This window comes from Lithobates pipiens, unplaced genomic scaffold (assembly GCF_037356315.1).
Source record: "Lithobates pipiens isolate NorthernLeopardFrog02 unplaced genomic scaffold, aLitPip1_a1.2 Scaffold_16, whole genome shotgun sequence".
Lineage (NCBI taxonomy): Eukaryota > Metazoa > Chordata > Amphibia > Anura > Ranidae > Lithobates > Lithobates pipiens.
The window spans coordinates 94,274-111,729 of record NW_027507748.1 but is presented as its reverse complement, the minus strand read 5'-3'; the positions used below and the strand labels follow the sequence as shown (position 1 = coordinate 111,729).

The following is a 17,456-nucleotide window of genomic DNA, read 5'->3' as shown; positions in this document are numbered from 1 at the left end:
AGGAAGAGGAGGTAGCAACAAAAGCTACTCAGCAGTCTGACGACAGTACCCAGATCAGCCCAAGGAGGAGGTTGGTCCCCGGTGTTCCTGCCTACTCCGAGATCTCTACTTATAGCGGTGGGGAAGGTGACGTCGATGGTGAGGTGTCTAGTGATGTCACGTGGGTGCCCACAAGAGAGGAAGAGGAGGGGAGTTCAGAGGGAGATATGGACCAGCAGATAGGGAGGAGAAGCAGGAATAACTTACATTGCACAGGAGGGCCAAAGCAGACTGCAAATGTATCAGGAGCGAGTCATCGACCATGTACGGTCACATCTGGCGCTCCCAGGACACTGGCACATGGCTCCGCAGTGTAGGCTTTTTTTAACGTGTCCACTGCTGACAATAGCGTTGCCATCTGCAATCTTTGCAGTCAACGCATTAGTCGCGGTAAGCCCAACACTCACCTAGGGACGACCGCCTTAAGAAGGCACATGAGCATCCATCACCGAGCCGAGTGGGAGCAACGGAAAACACAAAACACACTCCAGGCTCTCAACGTCCAGCCTCGTCTTCTACTTCTCCTTCTCTTCTTTCCTCACAATTGTCCTCCACTCCACCTTCCATCACGCCAAGCTCACGTTTTTCTGCAAAAAGGCAGGCTTCCGTGGGCCTAATGTTCGAGCAGAAAAAAATTATGACGCCGGATAACCCTCTTGCCCAACGGTTGACGGCTGGCTTGTCAGAACTCATAGCCCACCAACTACTGCCATATAAACTGGTGGACTCGGAGGCCTTTCACAAATTTGTGGCCATTGGAACACCACAATAGAAGGTCCCAGGAAGGAAGTATTTCTCAGAGAAAGGCATCCCAGAGCTATATGGCCATGTTCAGCGGCAAGTGAATGTATCTCTGGCACACAGTGTCGGTGCCAAGATACATCTGACCACAGACACGTGGTCTAGCAAACATGGGCAGGGAAGGTATATCACTTTTACTGCCCACTGGGTGAACCTTCTGACGACCGTCAAGCATGTAACCCGTGGCACCCGTGTAGATTTGGTTTTACCGCCACGGATTGCATGCAGGCCTGACTCTTCTTCTCCTCCTCCTCCTACTCCATCCTCCTCCCTCTCCTCCTCGGCTGACTCCTTCTTTTCCACTGCTAGCGTCTCTTCCGCTGCGCCGCCCAAGCTCCCCAGAACCTATTCGACATGCCAGGTGAGACGTTGCCATGCCGTGCTGCGTCTGTTGTGCCTGGAAGCCAAGAGCCACACTGGCCCGGCACTCCTTTCAGCTTTGCGTTCACAGGCAGATCAGTGGCTAACACCGCTCAATTTGACAGTTGGTAAAGTGGTGTGTGACAACGGTGCCAATCTGCTTAGCGCATTGAAACAGGGCAAAATCACGCACGTGCCATGCATGGCACACGTCTTAAACTTGGTCGTGCAGCGATTCATTGTCAAATACCCTGGGGTCCAGGACATCTTGCGGCAGGCAAGGAAAATCTCAGCCCATTTCAGAAGATCTTACACGGCCATGGCTTGTCTTGCTGACATTCAGCGGCGACACAATCTGCCGGTCAGACGTCTTATTTGCGATTGCCCGACGCGATGGAACTCAACCTTCTATATGCTTGATAGGCTGCTCCAGCAGAAACGTGCAGTTAACGTCTACCTGTATGAACTCTGCGTCAGAACAGGTTCTGGGGAGCTGGGTTTTTTTCACCGCGCCAGTGGCTGCTCATGTGCGACGCATGCAGACTTCTGTGCCCATTTGAGGAGATCACCAAACTGGTCAGTCGCAGCCATGGCGCCATCAGTGACATGGTACCTTATGCCTTCTTTATGGAGCGTGCATTGCGTCGTGTCATTGATCAAGCTGTGGAGGAGCAGGAGCGGGAAGATGAGAAAGTCGCAATGCTGGATGAATTCCCGGGGGGGCTACTCTATCTGAGACAAGTCAACAACAGGAGTCTGAAGAGGAGTCAGAGGAGGATGGTCCCGGGGCGGATGAGGAGGAGCAAGAAGAGCATGCTTTAAACCTTTCTGGGACCACTGTTGTTGTGTGTGGATGGGGAGAGGAGAATGAAGAGGACGACAATATCCTGGATGATGAGCAGGAGCCAGGCCACAACACCGCTTCCACTTTAATGCAAATAGGGGCCTTCATGCTCCAGTCTTTTAATAGGGACCCCCGTATAAAAAGCATAAGGGTCAAGGACCAGTACTGGGTGGCAACATACTTAGACCCCCCGGTACAAACACTAAATGGCGGAAATGTTACCGCCGTCACAGAGGGCTGTCAGAATGCAGCACTTCCAGGCCTTGCTTTGAGAAATGCTGCATTCTGCCTTTGCGTGCGCTGGCAGAGGAGCATTTCCCACTCCCAGAGAAGGAGTTGCGGGTACCAATCCAACAGCGCCTGCAAGAAGAGGCCGGTTTGAAGATGTGTTGGTGACTTCGGACATGAGGTCATTCTTTCAGCCGACCCATCGACAGGTGTCATCCGGATCCAGCATCAGGGAACGCCTAGACCGTCCGACTACATCGGGTTAACGGCCGATGTGGAAGCGATGAACCCCTGGACTACTGGGTGGGCAGGCTTGACCTCTGGCCAGAGCTTGCCCAATTTGCAATCTAACTGTTGGCTTACCCCTCATCCAGTGTCCTGTCCGAAAGGACGTTCAGCGCAGCAGGGGGGATTGTGACCGATAAGCGTACTCGCCTAGCTCACGACAGTGTTAACTACCTCACATTTCTAAAAATGAATGAGGCATGGATCTCGGAGGAATTCAACACATGTGACCAGTAGACCATGTATATGTCTATAAAAATTTTTTTTAATCGAGCACAGAGACCTTCTTTCTTCATTTGGCTCACTTCCTTGTCCAAAAAAAGCACACCGTACTATATGCCCGTACCCTCCTCTTTGAAGAGGTTGAGCGGTGTCATATTTCTACTGGGGCTGCTTATTATGAGGGGCTCCCACCATCCCTGTGCTGTGCTGACATCCTCCTGGGGCTGTACCTCTGCTGTGCATATTTTGAGGTGCTCCCACCATCCCTGTGCTATGCTCATTATGAGGGGCTCCCACCATCCCTGTGCTGTGCTGACTTCCTCCTGGGGCTGCTTATTATGAGGGGCTCCCACCATCCCTGTGCTGTGCTGACTTCCTCCTGGGGCTGCTTATTATGAGGGGCTCCCACCATCCCTGTGCTATGCTGACATCCTCCTGGGGCTGCTTATTATGAGGGGCTCCCACCATCCCTGTGCTATGCTGACATCCTCCTGGGGCTACTTATTATGAGGAGCTCCCACCATCCCTGTGCTATGCTCATTAAGAGGGGCTACCACCATCCCTGTGCTATGTTCATTATGAGGGGCTCCCACCATCCCTGTGCTATGCTGACTTCCTCCTGGGGCTGCTTACGGTGCAGATGTCAGTGCTGTATATCACGGTGCTGATGTCAGTACTCTCTATCACGGTGCTGCTGTCAGTGCTGTATATCACGGTGCTGGTGTTAGTGCTTTATGTCACGCTGTTGATGTCAGTGCTCTCTATCACGGTGCTGCTGTCAGTGCTATATATCGTGGTGCTGGTGTTAGTGCTTTATGTCACGCTACTGATGTCAGTGCTCTCTATCACGGTGCTGTTGTCAGATCACTCTATCACGGTGCAGGTGTCATTTCTGTATGTCACACTGCTGATGTCAGTGCTCTCTATCACGGTGCTGCTGTCAGTGCTGTATATCATGGTGCTGGTGTTAGTGCTTTATGTAACGCTGCTGATGTCAGCGCTCTTTATCATGGTGCTGGTGTCAGATGACTCTATCATGGTGCAGGTGTCATTGCTGTATGTCACGCTGCTGGTGATCATCTCCTGCACCCTCTTTGCCTACCCTGACTTCCCTCTCCTCCATTGCCTTCATGCGCTCCACAGTCCTGAATTGTCAGAACAATTTCCCATATAAAAAAAGAATGCTTGTAGTTGTCGATCCCAGATTCACCTCATACATGTATTATGTCATTGGCCATGTGGTGGGACTATGTTTGCACAGCTATTATTGTGACTGCAAATTTGACCTGTAGGTTTGCGAAGTTCGCCTCCCATTGAAGTCAATGGGGCCTGCCGTGAACGTTCCAGTTCGCGAACTATCGGCCGCGTTCGCGGTCCGCGTTCGCGAAACGTCCCGTCGAAAGTTTGTCCATCACTACTGGTAAGGTATAGCATATAGGGTTGAGTGAGGTACAGTCTGCTAATCCTTAAGGACTGGTATAGGTCCACAATATATAGGGTTGAGGTGCACTACTGCTGACTGCTGCCCTATTCTTCAGCAGTCCTTTATCAGTATAGGGACTGAGGTACAGTCTGCTAATCACAACCTACTAGTTCCACAAAGGTCCTTATAAGGACTGGTAAGGTATAGTGTACTAGAGTATATAGGGTTGAGTGAGGTACAGTCTGCTAATCACAACCTACTAGTTCCACAAAGGTCCTTCTAAGGACTGGTAAGGTATAGCGTACTAGAGAATATAGGGTTGAGTGAGGTACAGTCTGCTAATCACAACCTACTAGTTCCACAAAGGTCCTTCTAAGGACTGGTAAGGTATAGCGTACTAGAGTATATAGGGTTGAGTGAGGTACAGTCTGCTAATCACAACCTACTAGTTCCACAAAGGTCCTTCTAAGGACTGGTAAGGTATAGCGTACTAGAGTATATAGGGTTGAGTGAGGTACAGTCTGCTAATCCTTAAGGACTGGTATAGGTCCACAATATATAGGGTTGAGGTGCACTACTGCTGACTGCTGCCCTATTCTTCAGCAGTCCTTTATCAGTATAGGGACTGAGGTACAGTCTGCTAATCACAACCTACTAGTTCCATAAAGGTCCTTCTATGGACTGGTAAGGTATAGCGTACTAGAGTATATAGGGTTGAGTGAGGTACAGTCTGCTAATCCTCATGGACTGGTATAGGTCCACAATATATAGGGATGAGGTGCATTACTGCTGACTGCTGCCCTATTCTGCAGCAGCCCTTTATCAGTATAGGGACTGAGGTACAGTCTGCTAATCACAACCTACTAGTTCCACAAAGGTCCTTATAAGGACTGGTAAGGTATAGCGTACTAGAGTATATAGGGTTGAGTGTGGTACAGTCTGCTAATCACAACCTACTAGTTCCACAAAGGTCCTTCTAAGGACTGGTAATTTATAGCGTACTAGAGTATATAGGGTTGAGTGAGGTACAGTCTGCTAATCCTTAAGGACTGGTATAGGTCCACAATATATAGGGTTGAGGTGCACTACTGCTGACTGCTGCCCTATTCTGCAGCAGTCCTTTATCAGTATAGGGACTGAGGTACAGTCTGCTAATCACAACCTACTAGTTCCACAAAGGTCTTTCTAAGGACTGGTAAGGTATAGCATACTAGAGTATATAGGGTTGAGTGAGGTACAGTCTGCTAATCCTTAAGGACTGGTATAGATCCACAATATATAGGGTTGAGGTGCACTACTGCTGACTGCCGCCCTATTCTGAAGCAGTCCTTTATCAGTATAGGGACTGAGGTACAGTCTGCTAATCACAACCTACTAGTTCCACAAAGTTCCTTCTAAGGACTGGTAAGGTATAGCCTACTAGAGTATATAGGGTTGAGTGAGGTACAGTCTGCTAATCCTTAAGGACTGGTATAGGTCCACAATATATAGGGTTGAGGTGCACTACTGCTGACTGCTGCCCTATTCTGCAGCAGTCCTTTATCAGTATAGGGACTGAGGTACAGTCTGCTAATCACAACCTACTAGTTCCACAAAGGTCCTTCTAAGGACTGGTAAGGTATAGCATACTAGAAAATATAGGGTTGAGTGAGGTACAGTCTGCTAATCACAACCTACTAGTTCCACAAAGGTCCTTCTAAGGACTGGTAAGGTATAGCGTACTAGAGTATATAGGGTTGAGTGAGGTACAGTCTGCTAATCCTTAAGGACTTCTATAGGTCCACAATATATAGGGTTGAGGTGCACTACTGCTGACTGCCACCCTATTCTGCAGAAGTCCTTTATCAGTATAGGGACTGAGGTACAGTCTGCTAATCACAACCTACTAGTTCCACAAAGGTCCTTCTAAGGACTGGTAAGGTATAGCATACTAGAAAATATAGGGTTGAGTGAGGTACAGTCTGCTAATCACAACCTACTAGTTCCACAAAGGTCCTTCTAAGGACTGGTAAGGTATAGCGTACTAGAGTATATAGGGTTGAGTGAGGTACAGTCTGCTAATCCTTAAGGACTTCTATAGGTCCACAATATATAGGGTTGAGGTGCACTACTGCTGACTGCCACCCTATTCTGCAGAAGTCCTTTATCAGTATAGGGACTGAGGTACAGTCTGCTAATCACAACCTACTAGTTCCACAAAGGTCCTTCCAAGGACTGGTAAGGTATAGCGTACTAGAGTATATAGGGTTGAGTGAGGTACAGTCTGCTAATCCTTAAGGACTGGTATAGGTCCACAATATATAGGGTTGAGGTGCACTACTGCTGACTGCTGCCCTATTCTGCAGCAGTCCTTTATCAGTATAGGGACTGAGGTACAGTCTGCTAATCACAACCTACTAGTTCCACAAAGGTCCCTATAAGGACTGGTAAGGTATACCTTACTAGAGTATATAGGGTTGAGTGAGGTACAGTCTGCTAATCAAAACCTACTAGTTCCACAAAGGTCCTTATAAGGACAGGTAAGGTATAGCGTAAAAGAATATATAGGGTTGAGTGAGGTACAGTCTGCTAATCCTTAAGGACTGGTATAGGTCCACAATATATAGGGTTGAGGTGCACTACTGTTGAGTGCCGCCCTATTCTGCAGCAGTCTTTTATCAGTATAGGGACAAAAAATTGGGCCTTAGGCACTGGTGCCACCACACTGCAACCTCTCCCATATACTCTAGTTTTATTGCAGGAATTAGCCCTGCTGCAAAGCATTGCATCAAAAATTGTAATTAAACGCCCCTGTTAAACAGGGGCAGAAAAATTGGGCCTTAGGCACTGGTGCTGGTGCCACCACACTGCAACCTCTCCCATATACTCTAGTTGTAGTGCAGGAATTAGCCCTGCTGCAAAGCATTGCATCAAAAATTGTAATTAAATGCCCCTGTTAAACAGGGGCAGAAAAATTGGGCTGATGGCATCACCCAAAACCAGAAATGTTCTTCCAACATATCAGCGGAGGAGGAAGAGGATAGACAATCAACATAACAGGACAGTCACTCAGCATCAGCATAGGCAGTCTTGAAGGGATGTAATATTTAAAAAAAAAAATATTTGGCTACATCAGCTTCAGGTGATTGGTAGCTGTGGGTGATCCAAGACTGATTCATCTTGATGAAGGTCAGTCGATCAACTGACTGGCAAAGTGTCTGGCCCTGAAGCCTCGTGGTTCGCCAGTGCTACTACTATCTGTTGTAGTTCCTCCAAAACTATGAGGGCATCCAACATCTCCCTGTCCTCATCGGTGAGGTGTGGAATCTCCAAACCCTGAAAGAAACTCCACATCTCCCCCTCCACTGCTTGGGACTAAGTACTATACAATGTTCTGTAATATTCTTTGAATTTGTCTATAATTTCAGGTGTATATGCGGTAACCCTTCCTTCTCTTGTCCTAATTTTGTCCTAATTTCTGGAATAACCATGGTAGATTTATATGTTTTTTTACCAGTAATGCCACTAAATGTCCTACACTCTCTCCTTCTTCAAAAAAATTCCACTCCCCTTTATAATGATCTTCTCCTTCATATATTGTTAACACCACTGGCGAGTGGTCTGAAAACCCTCTGGGGATATATTTAATATTCTTGATATAGCTTAACATATCTTCTCTACCTAGGGCCAAGTCAATCCTTGAAAGTGTATAGTGAGTTTTTGAAAAGCACGTGTAGCTCCCTGAGGGTTTGATCAGGGAGCTCCTCACTAAATTCCTTGTCAGGAGTAGCTACTGTATTTAATTGTTAGGAATCCATTGATTTCTCCCTCAGTTTGGCCTGGTTGTACTTTTTTCTCCTACCACTAGGTGGCCGGGCACTTGGTGGTACTAGATCTGAGAAGGACAACTCAAGGTCAGGTTATGAGTATATGGGGTATCTCAGCCAATGGGCAGGGGTTTTCTTGAATCCCTTGGCCTGCTGGGAGAACCTATATATTTGGGTGGAGTCCAGTGATCTATGTTCTGTGCCACCCAGACTGCCGTCAGGGTGGATGTGTGTCGTATGCCCTGGGTTGCTAGGCTGGAGATTGGGCCTATCCTGGGGGCGTCTGGTTGCTAGGCTATGTGAGGGCCTATCCAGAAGCAAGAGAGCAGCGCAGGGTTGGGACTGCGGCTTGCAGTCCAACCAGAAGTGACAGTTCTGCCGGCCGGAGAACCTGTCATCAGGGGTGGACTGACAACTCATGGGGCCCCCGGGCAATAGGAGATTATGGGACCCCCGGGCAATCCGAGGTTATGGGGCCACACAGTATATACACACAGTATACAATCACACAATATACACATACATGTAAACACACAGTATACACAGACATGTTTCTATTGGCTGAGAAGGTACTGGAGAGGTGGGGCAGCTATAATCTCAGGATTTTTAGACCAAAAGGATGTCGGTGAGGGACATTTCAGAGACAGATGTAAAAAAAAAAAAAAACACAGATTTTTACATACTGTCCCTGGTTTTACTGAGGCTGGCAATCCTGATGGGGCCCCCTAGTGGCTCGGGGCTCTTGTGCAGTGATCCAGTGGCCCATGCCTGTCATGGTCAGAGGTAGAAGGAGAGCTTGTAGCTGTAAATGCAGAGAAAGGGGGTCCTACAAAGTATTGACTCCGGGGGGGGGCGCCATACAAATGCCCCCCACACTTATCACATATGTATTTGTATCATTTATCATTTTCCTTCCACTTTACAATTATGTGTCACTTTGTGTTTGTCTATCACATAAAAAAATACATTTATACTTTTTGGTTGTAACATGACAACATGTGGGAAATATCAAGGGGTATGAATACTTTTTCAGGGCACTGTACCTCTGCCTGAACAGAGAAGAGCCCACTGGAGGAGAACACGGAGGGGACACATTGCTGTAGTCAGGGTACCTAAGATATGTACTCTGATAATAATACTGTATTATCACCTCTATATAATGTTCTTAAATACCTCATCCTGGAAAGAGACGAGCCCACAGGAGGAGGAGGACATGGAGGGGACACATTGCTGCAGTCGGGGTATCTATGATATGCAGCATGTCTGATAATAATACTGTATTATCACCTCTATATAATGTTCTTACATACCTCTGCCTGGACATAGAAGAGCCCACAGGAGGAGGACACAGAGGGGGCACATTGCTGTGGTCATCATATTGGGTCTGTGTGAGAAAAGAGAAATTACAGAGAAATTAAGGAAGATGACTTGGCATTTTCTCATTTCACATAATTATAGACTGCATGGGAACTCGCCATCAATGACCTGGGACTTCTATAGGTGGCGCTATACTAAGTTATATTGCCTGACCACTTGTAAAGAGGCGACTATTTCCATACATTGGTTTTGACACATTTGTTTCATATGTTTGATACACAAGATACAATGTCCGGTATATAATCCACCCAGACACTGAAAAATTCTCACACGTGGTATCTCTATACTCGGGAGGTGTAGTAGAATGTGTTTTGTGGTGTGATCATTCGTATGTCCATGCTATGTGTGAGAAATATTCTATTAAATTGACAACTTTATGTAAAAATACATTTTCATTTACTTTCTGCATTTTTTAAATCTTGTGGCAATAATATGAGGTTTTCAAAGGCCTCACCGTGTCTCTTTAAATATACCTATGGGTGTTTAATCTCCAAAATGTGGTAATTTTGTGGGTGTTTCCACTGTCCTGGTGCTCCAGAGCCTCCAAAAATGTGATAGGTGGTCAGAAAATGTGATGTGTCATTTATGCCCCAGAACGGGTGAAGGTGCTCCTTGGATTTTGGGTCCCTCTATGTGGCCAGGCTGTGAAAAATTCTCACATATGTGATATCCTGATATTCAGTAGGCATAGCAGAATGTGTTTTGGGGTGTAAATATGAGTATGCCTATGCCATGTGTGAAAAAGAATGTGTTAAAATGGCAACTTTATGAAAAAAAACTTTTTTTTTTTTTTAAATTGTGAAAAAAAAATGACAACTTCAAAAATTTGCCATGCCTCTTACTAAATACCTTGGACTGTCTACTTTCCAAAAATTGATAATTTGGGGTTATTTGTACCATCCTGGTGTTTTAGGTCCTCAAGATATGAGAGAGGCAGTAGGAGTGTACAATCTGTTTTGTTTTAATATAGTTTTTGGGGCATTTTCTGAGATTTGGATACATCCACCAGTTACAGTGTCTCTGATCACCACCAGGGCCGGACTGGCCTACCGGGATACCGGGATATTTCCCAGTAGGTCGTCTGCCCTGGGGCCGCTTTTAGTTGCGGCTGCATTTGTGCTGGCTCCTATGGATCACACAGCGCTGGCTGGGTCTGTGTTCGTCAGCCGCTCTGTAACAAGGCCCCGCCCTCCCCAGACCTGCTCGTGTGATAGTAGATAGAATCAACGCTCCGCCTATCACATGAGCCGGTCTGGGGGGGGGGGGCGTGTTACAGAGCGGCCGCCAAGCGAACACAGAGACAGCCAGCTCTGTGATCAAGAGGATGACATGCATTCCATACAGCCCACCCTGTGTGCCTGGATAGGAGGATCAGTGGGGGGGGGGGGCTGCATATAGAGGAAATGAGCTTTCTAGGGAGAGGAGGAGAATCAAGTATTGAGCAGCTGCATAGAGGAATATAGAAAGCTTATTTCCTCTCAGGGGCGGACTGACCCATCGGTCATTCGGTCGCCGCCCGAGGGCCCGGAACAATTAGGGGCCTGTGGCCGTCCCAACGAGAGGCCCCTTGAAGCGGCTGTAATAATACTGCTAACAGCGCGCTGCTCCCCGCCGGCTCCTCCTACCCTCCCGTCCATCGCCGGTGCTTGCACTGTACACTACATCACCTAAGACGGACGAGAAGGGAGGAGGGGCCGGCGGGGAGAAGCGCGTGGTTAGCGGTATTGATTACAGGCATGACCGGGCTGAGTGAAACTTTTTTTACTGGAGGGCCGCTATTGGAGGGAGGGGGTGACCAGTACAGATGTATGGAGCCCGGGCCAGTCTTCAGTGTGCTCTCTCCCCTCTCCACACTAACCCCCTGTATGCTCTCCCCCCACAGTGTTGCCCTGTGTGTCCCCCTCCCCAGTGTCCAAATGTGTCCCCCCCAATGTCCACGTGTGTGTCCCCCCTGTGTCCCCTATGTGTCCCCCCAGTGTCCCCTTGTGTGTCCCCTCCCCAGTGTCCCCCCAGTATTCCCCTGTGTGTGTCCCCTCCCCAGTGTCCCCCTGTGTGTCCCCCTGTGTGTCCCCTCTCCAGTGTCCCCCTGTGTGTCCCCTCCCCAGTATCCCCCTGTGTGTCCCCTCCCCAGTATTCCCTTGTGTCCCCCTCCCCAGTATTCCCCTGTGTCCCCCCCAGTGTTCCCCTGTGTGTCCCCCCTGTGTAATCCCCCCCAGTGTCCCCCTGTGTGTGCTCCTCCTACAGGGTCCCCCGTGTCCCCCCCAGTGTTCCCCTGTGTGCTCCCCCCAGTGTTCCCTGTGTGCTCCCCCCCGCAGTGTCCCACTATGTGCTCCCCCCAGTGTTCCCCTGTGTGCTCTCCCCCCCAAAGTGTCCCACTGTGCTCCCCCAGTGTTCCCCTGTGTGCTCCCCCCACAGTGTCCTCCTGTGTGCTCCCCCCACAGTGTCCTCCTGTGTGCTCCCCACCCCCCACAGTGTCTTCCTGTGTGCTCCCCACCCACCACAGAGTCTTCCTGTGTGCTCTCCACCCCCCACAGTGTCTTCCTGTGTGCTCCCCACCCCCACAGTGTCTTCCTGTGTGCTCTCCACCCCCCACAGTGTCTTCCTGTGTGCTCCCCACCCCCCACAGTGTCTTCCTGTGTGCTACCCACCCCCCACGGTGTCCCCCTATGTGCTCCCCACCCCCTCAGGGTCTCCCTGTGTGCTCCCCCCAGTGTTCCCCTGTGTGCTCCCCCCCACGGTGTCTTCCTGTGTGTTCCACACCCCCACAGTGTCTTCCTGTGTGTTCCCCACCCCCCACGGTGTCTTCCTGTGTGTTCCACACCCCCACAGTGTCTTCCTGTGTGTTCCCCACCCCCCACGGTGTCTTCCTGTGTGTTCCCCACCCCCCACGGTGTCTTCCTGTGTGTTCCCCACCCCCCCACAGTGTCTTCCTGTGTGCTCCCCACCCCCCACGGTGTCTTCCTGTGTGCTCCCCACCCCCCACGGTGCCCCCCTGTGCCCTCTTCCCCCCTACAGTGTCCCCCTGTGCCCTCTTCCCCCCTACAGTGTCCTCCTGTGGCCTCTCCCCCCCTACAGTGTCCTCCTGTGCCATCTTACCCCCCTGCAGTGTCCCCCTGTGCCCTCCCCACTCCTCACAGTGTCCCCCTGTGTGCTCCCCACTCCCCACAGTGTCTGTCTTCCTGTGTGCTCCCCACCCCCTACAGTGTCTTCCTGTGTGCTCCCCACCCCCACAGTGTCTTCCTGTGTGCTCCCCACCCCCCACGGTGTCTTCCTGTGTGTTCCCCACCCCCCACGGTGTCTTCCTGTGTGTTCCCCACCCCCCACGGTGTCTTCCTGTGTGCTCCCCACCCCCCACGGTGTCTTCCTGTGTGTTCCACACCCCCACAGTGTCTTCCTGTGTGTTCCCCACCCCCCCACGGTGTCTTCCTGTGTGTTCCCCACCCCCCACGGTGTCTTCCTGTGTGCTCCCCACCCCCCACGGTGTCTTCCTGTGTGCTCCCCACCCCCCACGGTGTCTTCCTGTGTGCTCCCCACCCCCCAAGGTGCCCCCCTGTGCCCTCTTCCCCCCTACAGTGTCCCCCTGTGCCCTCTTCCCCCCTACAGTGTCCCCCTGTGCCCTCTTCCCCCTACAGTGTTCTCCTGTGGCCTCTCCCCCCCTACAGTGTCCTCCTGTGCCCTCTTCCCCCCCTGCAGTGTCCCCCTGTGCCCTCCCCACCCCCCACAGTGTCCCCCTGTGTGCTACCCACTCCCCACAGTGTCTGTCTTCCTGTGTGCTCCCCACCCCCCACAGTGTCTTCCTGTGCGCTCCCCACCCCCCACAGTGTCCCCCTTTGCCCTCTCCCCCTCCCCAGGGTCTCCCTGTATGCTCTCCCCCCACAGTGCAGTGTCCCTCTGTGTGCTCTCCCCAGTGACCCCGTTTGCTCCCCAGTGCCCCCCTGTGCCCTCTCCTCTTCCCAGGGTCTCCCTGTGTGCTCCCTCCAGTGTCCCTTTATGTGCTTTCTCCCCCACAGTGTCCCCCATGTGCTCTCCAACCCCACAGTGTCCCCCCTGTGCTTTCCCCTTCCCCCAGGGTCTCCCTGTGTCCTCCTCCCAGTGTCCCCCTGTGTGCTCCCCCCAAATGTCCCCCTGTCCAGGTGTGGCTTGGGACGCAGGGGGCCCCATGATCTTCTATTGCCCGGGGGCCCCATAAGTTGTCAGTCCGCCCCTGTTTCCTCTATATGTAGCCCCCTGCTAATCCTCCTATACAACTTATTTTACTGTCCCCCAGTTCTCTCCACCCCTGTTCTTTCTGCCTCCCCAACCTGCTCTCCAGTTCTCCCCATCCTTCTCTAGCCACCATCCCAGTGCTATCCACTCCCCATCAGTGCTCTTCACCCCCCGTGCTACTCCCCAGTGCTCTTCGCCCCCCCCCCCCAGTGTGCTCCCCCTCAGTGCTCTTCACCCCCCAGTGGTCTCCCCCCTGTGCTCTTCACCCCTCCGTGCTCCCCCCAGTGCTCTCTCCCCTGTTCTCCCTCCCCAGTGCTCTCCACTCCCTCCAGTGCTCCCCTCCCCCCGTAGTGCACTCCACTCCCCCCAGTGCTCTCTGCACTCCACCCCCCATGCTCTCTCCCCTGTTCTCCCCCCTTTCAGTACGCTCCACTCCCCCCAGTGCTCCCCTCCTCCTGCAGTGCGCTCCACTCCCCTCAGCGCTCTCCCCCTTTTCTCCCCCCCTCAGTGTGCTCCTCTCCCCCCAGGGCTCTCCCCCTGTTCTCCCCTCTGTTCCCCCCCCCAGTGCGCTCCACTCCCTCCAGTGCTCCCCCCTGTTCTTCCCCCCAGTGCTCTCCCCCCTGTTCTTCCCCCCCAGTGCTCTCCACTCCCCCCAGTGCTCTCCCCCGTTCTCTGTTCCCCAGTGCGCTCCACCTCCCCCAGTGCTCCCCCCTGTTCTCCCCCCCAGTGCGCTCCACTCCCCCCAGTGCTCTCCCTGTTCTCCTCCCCCAGTGCTCCCCACTCCATCCAGTGCTCTCCCCCATTCTTCCCCCCAGTGCTCTCCACCCCCCCTGTTCTTCCCCCCAGTGCTCTCCACTCCCCCAGTACTCCCCCCTGTTCTCCCCCCAGTGCTCTCCACTCCCCCCAGTCCCCTCCCCCCCGTTCTTTCCCCCTCCAGTGCTCTTCACTCCCCCCGTTCTCTCCACTCCCCCCAGTGCTCTCCGCCCTTGTTCCTTCCCCCCATTGCTCTCCCCCCCAGTGTTCTCCACTCCCCCCAGTGCTCTCCCCCCTGTTCTTTTCCCCTCAGTGCTCTCCCCCCTGTTCTTTCTCACCCCCCAGTGCTCTCCAGCTCTCTCCATCACTCTAGAGCCCCCACCACAGTGCTCTCCAGCCCTCCATTCTCCCCACCCCTGTTCTTTCTGGCCCCCTAGTGCTCTCAAGCTCCACCCATCACTCTCCAGCCCCCCGTGCTCTCCACTCCTGTTCTTTTTGGCTCCCCCCAGCACTCTCCACTCCCCACCCCTGTACTCTCCACTCCCCCCTGCATTTTAGTTCTTCAGCCTCTGAAGACAGCTGATGATCCTTGTGAACATCCTGATCGAATCGTTGATTGCAGTACCCATGCTTGTTTGACCTGGTTGCCGCTGGCATTTTGGTCCCCGGGATCCAGTAAGAGTAACCAACTAGCTACTGTTTACAATGAATGAAGATAGAAAATAGAATTTGGAAATTTTTCAAATGCGTTCAGTATAAGGACTATACAAAACAAATCCTGAAAAATAACTGGACCTACAGAATGATTACAAAGAAATGAAATATCAACCTAACGAATGTATCCGAAACGAAGCAAAAGCTACATTTTCCAGCAAGCACATGTCCAATAGTAAATCAGGATTGATTGATTTTTTTTTTTAGATATATATCCCATAGCTTGTAGACTCTATAACTTTCCTACAGACTAAATAATATACACTGATTTGGGTTATTTTACCAAATAAATGGAGCGGAATAGATTTTTGGTCTAAATTTATGAAGAAAGATTATTTATTTTCAAAATGTTATAACAGAAACGAAAAAAAAAAAAAATTTCCAAAAATTTTCTGTATTTTTTTTATTTATATAGCAAAAGATAAAAAAAAACTCAGTGGAGATTTAAAAAGAAAGCTCTATCTGTCTCAAATAAATGATAGAAACGTCATATGGGTACAGTGTTGCATGACAGAGTAATTGTCAGGGGGAGAAAAGTGTCTGGTATTGAGGTGATTAAGAACTAAAACATTCAGGTCTTCCATAGTGTGGTCCGGTTGTAAGAAATGATGTCCCACAGGTGTGCAGAAATCAGTTTGCACCAGAACTCCCGAACATGCAGTGGCGTCGCTAGGGCGTGGCTATTGGGGCTATAGCACCAAATCTGGGGCCTGCAGCCCCGAGTCTCTTACCATAAGGGTCCCTGCCTAACCACCGGGCCACAAGTGCAGCGTCCAGGCTGCATTCGAGAGCCGAGCGGGTGGATGAAAGAAGCAAGCGAACGCGAGGGGGCGAGCAGAGATGACATCATCTCTCTTTGCTTGCATGCCCCGCATCACTGCTCTTCCACCCTGCAAAGTGACTGGGTATATGGCGGGAGACAGGCAGCGCTGCTCTGTATTATTCCCCAGATAGCAGGGAGCGGGCAGGGCCAGGAGCTCCACTGATGCTCTGACCCCACCCCATGTAGAAAGCATATTCGGGACTCTGGAGGTAGCAGGATAGGATCTGAGGTCGGAGTGGGAGGGAGAAGCAGCCAGAAGTGGTGGTGAGAGCCAGAGGCTTTGGAGCAGGGATTGGAGTGGGAGGGAGCGGCAGCCGGAAGTGGTGGTGGGAGCCAGACGCTTTGGAGCTGGGATCGGAGTGGGAGGGAGTGGCATCTGGAAGTGGTGGTGAGACGCAGAGGCTTTGGAGCTGGGTTCGGAGTGGAAGGGAGAAGCAGCCGGAAGTGGTGGTGAGAGCCAGAGGCTTTGGAGCTGGGATCGGAGTGGGAGGGAGCGGCAGCCGGCAGTGGTGGCGAGAGCCAGAGGCTTTGGAGCTGGGATCGGAGTGGGAGGGAGAGGCAGCCGGCAGTGTTGGTGAGAGCCAGAGGCTTTGGAGCTGGGATCGGAGTGGGAGGGAGAGGCAGCCGGCAGTGGTGGTGAGAGCCAGAGGCTTTGGAGCTGGGATCAGAGTGGGAGGGAGCGGCAGTGTTGGTGAGAGCCTGGAGGTTCCGCACTCACAAATACACTGCATTTTTAGATGCCGTTAGAAATGAATGGCAGCCCTGCGTGTTTTTTACACAACAGCGTGTGCAGGAATCGCAGCAATTCCCGCACCCAGAGGCAAATCTGCATGGATGTGACCCAGGCCTAAGGCGTTAGTAAAGTCTTTTTTTATGAAAAAGCTGGACCCCCTGCAGGTTTAAATGCTTGCCTGCTGGGCACTTTCACCCCCTTCCTGCCCAGGCCAATGTTCATCTTTCAGCGCTGTCACACTTTGAATGACAATTGCGCAGTCATGCAGCGCTGTACCACATGACATTTTTATCTGCAAACATGTATTTTTTCGCCTTCACGGATGTGCGCTGATGAGGCCGCATTGATCAGTGCGGATGTCTCCTTTCACACAAGCTGGTTTCTGGCTCTCTCCTCTCCTCTCCTCACTCTGTGACAGTGTGAGGAAAGGAACGCCGATAACCGGCAAGTGAGTTTACATTATGATCAGTTGTGATTGGACACAGCTGATCAGGTGGTAAAGAACTGCTGTGATTGGCTCTTTACCCCAATCTGTGATCAGCTGTGTCATAAGGACACAGTGACCACAGAGTGAGCAGAGGGAGCGCGGTTTTGGGAGGACGTCAAAAAACGCCCTCTAAGAACTGGACCGCGCTGTGGAACCACTTCATTATATATTAGAATGTAACAATAGAAATAATGCGCTTTAATCACCCTGACACCATATCAACCATGCTGCCGTGATGACTGAAGCGCCAAAACCAGCCACTTCCCCCACAAATTACCCATGAAAAATGGCTTACTACCCCCATGCCCACCATGCCTGCAAAAAGGTTGGTGACTGCTGCTATGGGCACTGGCCC

General features: G+C 51.3%; 1 protein-coding gene across 2 annotated transcripts in view; it reads right to left on the bottom strand.

Annotated features, from left to right (window-relative positions):
* Positions 1 to 17,456, bottom strand: part of LOC143981519 (uncharacterized) — a 147,273-nt gene that overhangs the window by 75,296 nt on the left and 54,521 nt on the right. For both annotated transcript variants that reach the window (XM_077479388.1, XM_077479389.1), the window contains exon 2: positions 9,319 to 9,392. In XM_077479388.1, the coding sequence (XP_077335514.1) occupies positions 9,319 to 9,385 (67 nt within the window). In that variant the 5' untranslated portion in view covers positions 9,386 to 9,392. The remainder of the gene's footprint in view (positions 1 to 9,318; positions 9,393 to 17,456) is intronic.